Source organism: Cebidichthys violaceus, unplaced genomic scaffold (genome assembly GCF_023349555.1).
Source record: "Cebidichthys violaceus isolate CVI_PGR_0920_01 unplaced genomic scaffold, fCebVio1.0.p SCAF_43, whole genome shotgun sequence".
Lineage (NCBI taxonomy): Eukaryota > Metazoa > Chordata > Actinopteri > Perciformes > Stichaeidae > Cebidichthys > Cebidichthys violaceus.
In genome coordinates this window covers 1,404,081-1,410,080 of record NW_027176628.1, presented here as the reverse complement: position 1 = coordinate 1,410,080, position 6,000 = coordinate 1,404,081, and the positions used below count along the sequence as shown (strand labels likewise).

The 6,000-nt window shown below is 41.0% G+C and overlaps 1 protein-coding gene across 1 annotated transcript; it reads right to left on the bottom strand.

Moving 5' to 3' along the window:
• Positions 1-210: 210 nt before the first annotated feature.
• LOC137886318 (GPN-loop GTPase 1-like) lies at positions 211-1,167 on the bottom strand. Its single transcript, XM_068728733.1, has 2 exons — positions 935-1,167; positions 211-333 (listed from the first exon to the last, which is right to left on the bottom strand). Exons 1-2 carry the CDS (start codon positions 1,088-1,090, stop codon positions 211-213), a joined length of 279 nt encoding a protein of 92 aa, XP_068584834.1. The 5' UTR covers positions 1,091-1,167.
• Positions 1,168-6,000: the final 4,833 nt, after the last annotated feature.

Sequence of the window (6,000 nt, the reverse complement as noted above, 5' to 3'; positions counted from 1 at the left end):
CTTTAAATACGTAGTTTGGGGTTCAGTTGCTCTTTAAATACGTAGTTTGGGTGTTGAGTTGCTCTTTAAATACGTAGTTTGGGGTTCAGTTGCTCTTTAAACACGTAGTTTGGGTGTTGAGTTGCTCTTTAAATACGTAGTTTGGGGTTCAGTTGCTCTTTAAACACGTAGTTTGGGGTTCAGTTGCTCTTTAAATACGTAGTTTGAGGTTCAGTTGCTCTTTAAATACGTTTCCTCACCGATGTTTGCAGGGAAGGGGACCTCGTGGACGGCCGGGTCCAGGTTGATGACGTATGGAGGAGTTTTCAGAGAGTGGAGGTGAGCCGTCAGCCTCTGGAGGAAACAAACACTGGAGTCAGAACGGAGGTTGGTGGAGATGATGTTATTATTATTATCAGCCTCACAAGGACATTTAGATATTTGTTAATTACTGGTATCTCTCTCTCCTCTCCTCCTCCTCTCTCTTTCCTCTCCTCTTTATCCCCCTCTCCTCCTCCTCTCTCTTTTCTCTCTCCCTCCCTAATAATAATAAAACAGTAAAGAATATTAAATATAAAACAAGTACTTTAAGTACTCAATTACTAAAATATAATATATAAATATATAAAAAATTATAAAATATATTATAATAAATATATATTATATATCAAACAAGTATTATAAATAAGTAAATCAGGAATAAAACAGTACAGAATATTAAATAAGTAAAAAATCCACAATAACTAAAATATTATATATATACAGACAGAATAATGTAGTATTTGGAATAGTACTTGATATAGTACTTGACAGGCTATAATGGAAGCTAGCAATAGCCTACAGCAGAATGCTAATAACGAGCATCAGCTAGCAAACATGCTAACATGCTAACAGCTGCCTGACGAAGCTAACTCACGCAGTTAGCTCTTCTGTTAGCCACACGTCGCCAACTCACCTGAACGAAGGTGGTTTTCCCGGAGCCCGCCATGCCCAGCACGATGAGACACACGGGTTTGTCTCCCGGAGTCCCGCTGTCTGTCCCCGCCGCAGGACTCTCCCGGTTCTCCGTTAAAACCGCCTCAGCACCGGGACACTGCTCCGCCTCGGCCATGTTGTCTGATGTTGTGGGGAAACTACCGTGAAGACACTGGTACTGTCGTAAAACGTGACGCTGGAAGGAGGAGCAGTACTCACTACTAACCGCGAGAGGGCAGCATAGGCTAGTGTTTCTTCGGCCAAATCCCAACGTCCCCCCTCACGGACTCACGGACTTTGAGGCGCGCTCCCGCGAAGTCCGTGAGGGTCTAGGGTTGTCCCTCTGTCAAATCCTCAAGTGTTTGAGGTTCTCTGGCAGACATGTTGAGCCCTTTATGAACCCTTTCCGTAAGTCAGCATGCTGACTTAGCCTAAGGGAATTACCCACAAGTCATAGCAACGTGACGTTAAACACGGGGTAACCAGTGGACGCATGGAGACGTTAAAAAAAAGAAGGTGAACAAAGAGGACGGCTCAGTGTGTTCAGCTGTCTTATTATATTTACTCAGAAACATGAAGGGTTAAAGATGGAACAAAAAATAAACTTGAAATCAGAGGATATTTATTTATTTATTTATTTATTCATCAAATATTTGAAGATGTTTTGACATAAACGAATAGATTATATAAAATGACCTCATCTAGTGAGGAAAGAGCCTGCAGACGTTCAAATCAGGAAGTACAAAGTATGAAATAAATACACACAATTATACATCTTATTTTTTGTCTTTGTTGTCATGGTAACGTGATATGTTGCAGCAGAGTGCTGTCCCTTTCATATTTATACCATTTGGAGCCCTTGCAGCCTCTAACCTTCGGGACATGTTAGTACATTCAATGCCCTCGGGATATGATAGTACACACATGAGCCTTTTGGGACATATTAGAACATATTAGTCAAAACTTTTGGGATATGACATAAATACACTTGATTACTTGCTTGATTGTTGAATAAACCTGTAAAATAAATCTTACTTGCTTGATACACCTGTAAAGGAAATAAAAGTACTCTGATATACCCACTCAAGGGATCTGGAGAACTCAACCTGTCTCTGAGAACACCTTTGTGCTCCACATGAACCCCTTGCTGACCCGGCGTTAAGACGAGGCTCCTTCCTATGACGTGAAGGTGAGTGTGTATTCTTCCTGTAAAACTTGAGACTGGTGATAGACATTAAAACCATACAAAATAAAACAAACAAGGCTGTTCACAGCGGGGAGGTCCACCCACAGGTACTACCTGCCTCAGAGCAGTTAAATCGTCTGTTCGCTCGGTGAAGTGAGCCTACGTTAACCGGACCCCTTTTCAAAAATCCTCCTTGAAATCGTTGCCCAACATTGAACCGTAGTAAGGAACCTCAGAGGCGGGAGAAGACACTTATCCTGGTGTAACTAGATGGTCTACTAAAGACCAGAGGCCTAAAACAGACCGGCCGGGGCTCTCGTGTCATTCTTGATATCTGATAGAAGAAGACCACCGGGGATATCTGCTGGAGAGAGAAAACGCAACACAACACATAAAGTTCTATGTGTTGTGTTCTTTTTTGTGTTAGTGCCTACAAAAAATCTTGATGAATCACAAGAATCCTACCAAATGTAAAGGGATCCATGACGACGGCTGGTTCTGCTGTGTGAAGGCGTTCCACACAACAGACTTTGAGGATACAGAAGTGATGAGAACAAATGTAAATGTGACAGCCATGAGATTATGAGACAATGGTCACCAACATTGAAAAGGCTTTAGTGTCTTTGTTCTTGAGTTTTTTTCATCTGTATATACTTTGCATGGCTTTGTAGTTGCTCTGTGTCTCTTTGTAGTTGCTCTGTGTCTCTTTGTAGTTGCTTTATGTCTCTTTGTAGTTGCTTTGTGTCTCTTTGTAGTTGCTTTGTGTCTCTTTGTAGTTGCTTTGTGTCTCTTTGAAGTTGCTCTGTGTCTCTTTGTAGTTGCTTTGTGTCTCTTTGTAGTTGCTTTGTGTCTCTTTGTAGTTGCTCTGTGTCTCTTTGTAGTTGTTTTCTGTCTCTTTGTAGTTGTTTTCTGTCTCTTTGATGTTGCTCTGTGTCTCTTTGTAGTTGCTTTCTGTCTCTTTGTAGTTGCTTTGTGTCTCTTTGTAGTTGCTTTGTGTCTCTTTGAAGTTGCTCTGTGTCTCTTTGTAGTTGCTCTGTGTCTCTTTGTAGTTGCTCTGTGTCTCTTTGTAGTTGCTCTGTCTCTTTGTAGTTGCTTTGTGTCTCTTTGTAGTTGCTCTGTGTCTCTTTGTAGTTGTTTTATGTCTCTTTGTAGCTTTGTGTCTCTTTGTAGTTGCTTTGTCTCTTTGATGTTGCTCTGTGTCTCTTTGTAGTTGCTTTCTGTCTCTTTGTAGTTGCTTTGTGTCTCTTTGAAGTTGCTCTGTGTCTCTTTGTAGTTGCTTTCTGTCTCTTTGTAGCTTTGTGTCTCTTTGTAGTTGCTTTGTGTCTCTTTGTAGTTGCTTTGTCTCTTTGTAGTCATTTTGTCTCTCTGTAGTCATTTGCCCTCTGTCTCAGCCAGACATCTACTCCTCTCCACTCCAGACAGCAATGATAGCTCACAGCCAATTCACTTTGTGATTGAAGAAAGCAACTTTTGGATCTAACAGAGATCTGTACAAGTAAAAACATAAAGACTCAAACACACTCAGCACTCAGGTGGTTCAGAGTCCATCTACTCTCAGATTGGACCAATCAGAGCAGAGCTGGATAATACTGTCGGATAAAGTACTGGCAAAAATAGACAAAAACTAAATTGTAAATATTATACAAGCATAATCTAACACATCAAATAATTCAGTACAAATGTGAAGCATGAGTCTATGGTCAAAATGTGGTTAAACTTTGCTCTATGTTCGGATGGAGACCTGCTGGCTCATGGCCAGTCAAATGTCTGTAATTGTCTGCACAGTCATGGTCAGTTGATGTCAGCTTGACTAAGCCAGGTTGTGACTGAGAGAGAGAGATATTTTAAATGAAATAGTGTTTCTTATTTTACCATCTGTACAGACGTTTGCTAATTAATGTATGTATGCTGAGGAATGGCCACATTACACTCCAGGCCTCTGAATATTTGTGCTGTCAATATTTGATCAAACATACACGGGACATTGCCAGGGGACAGGGAGGAGCTGGAGTTGACTTAAGGTCTTATTTTTGTATTGATTTTGTCACGTTGTCCATCACTGTTCTGCATTTGATCATCATAAATACACATGGATTAGCATTGGCTCTGAGTATTTAACGGTGGGAAAGATCAGACTGACATCCAGACGGACGGGCAGCGAGGAACGAGAGCGACACACCTGAGGTGAGTCTTCTTTGTCTTTCTGTGTTTCAGGCGAACAGAAGAAGGACATTTGACGTTCCACCAGCTCTGCTGATTTGATACGCAGTGGAACGTCACGGCTTGAACCTCCCTCACTCCAGCTTTGGATGAAACCACCACTTTTAAAAAAAGAATCACTCGTTTGGTTCGTACATCTGTTGCTCCCTTCGCAATTATAATACAGGCTTGGGCAAACGCCATTGATAATAATTTAATCCAAATGCGTAATAACAATTTTAAGTCATGTGTATAGTTAGAAAACCTATGTAACAGACTTGGAAAGGGCATTGAAGGAGACGACTCTGAGGGTAGTTTCCCAGCATGTATTTGCTGCAGAAGACAACATAACACACATTGGTTGCTTCCTGGTCTCACTCGCTCTGTACAGTCGCTCCTAAACATGTAAAACAGCAGAATTCACACAAAAGTAATGCCGAAATCTCTGCGTCGTGACGTTATACGACAGGGCAGCATGACGTAAAAATGAAATGCCGCCAAAAAGGCTAAATGAAACAGCCACTATACTTATATTTTAACAGTCAAAAAGGCACGTAGCAGCTTGATAAGGTCATCGCCTCAGCGTTTAACAGTTCCATTCCCGAAGAAAACAACAAAACAACAGTGCAACAACATTCTTCCACACAACTTACCCTCAGCAACAGGACACACCGCTGTGAGGGGAAGACGGGACTACGGGAGCTCAGGAGGAACAGAAGAGGTGCGATGCAAGATAAAACATCGCTAAATAAAAATACCTCATTCAGAAAAAATTCACATATTCAACAGAATCGTTAAATGACAAACAAAATTCAAATATTACAAATCGGAAATAAGAAATAATAAAGTACATTTTTAACTCTGTTACACCTACATCAAAAATACTTCAGTTACTGAAGACTACATGTTCATCTACAATGTTATATGCTGTATTTATTAATGTTATTGCAACATATCCTAAAACAACGGTTCATATGTCTTATTCCTCAATTTGTTTTCCTATGAAACGTGACGTCATTGCATTCGTACGGCCTTTTTAAAATGATCGTTATTCTTAAGAGGGAAACGACAGCAGTCTCCTGGAGAGTGGTCCAATTACAATACTGTTGTAAACATGCCAGAGTTATTAAACTAGTGGGCTGTGTCCAATAAAGTAAAAGTTTGTGATGTTTGTATTTTTGCAAGTTGTTAAACGGAGTCAGTGAGCCCTGAGCCATGCGTCTGTTTGAGGTAACCGCCCTCCTTCTTCTGGTGGTGATGATGTCCATGTCGCACTCTGCAGCCGGTGAGAAGCAAATAGTCAGATAATAATGTTCTACTCAGACAACAGACATCTTATTTGTGTTTGTTTTTGTTTCAGCGCCTACAAAATATCTTGATGAATTGTGTGCAAATCCTACCAAATGTGAAGGGATCAATGACAACGGCTGGTTCCCCTTGGGAGAAGGCCGCTGTGTGAAGGCGTTCAACTCAACAGACTTGAACTTTGAGAATGCAGAAGTGATAAGAACAAACACACACATCATACTAGAGACAGTACATGTGACCTCATTCTTGTCAGACAGACTACGTATGAGACAATGTTCACCAACATTGAAAAGGCCTCACCACCTCTTTTACAAAGGAACAAGACACACAGACTTTGTGTTGCAGTTTGAGTC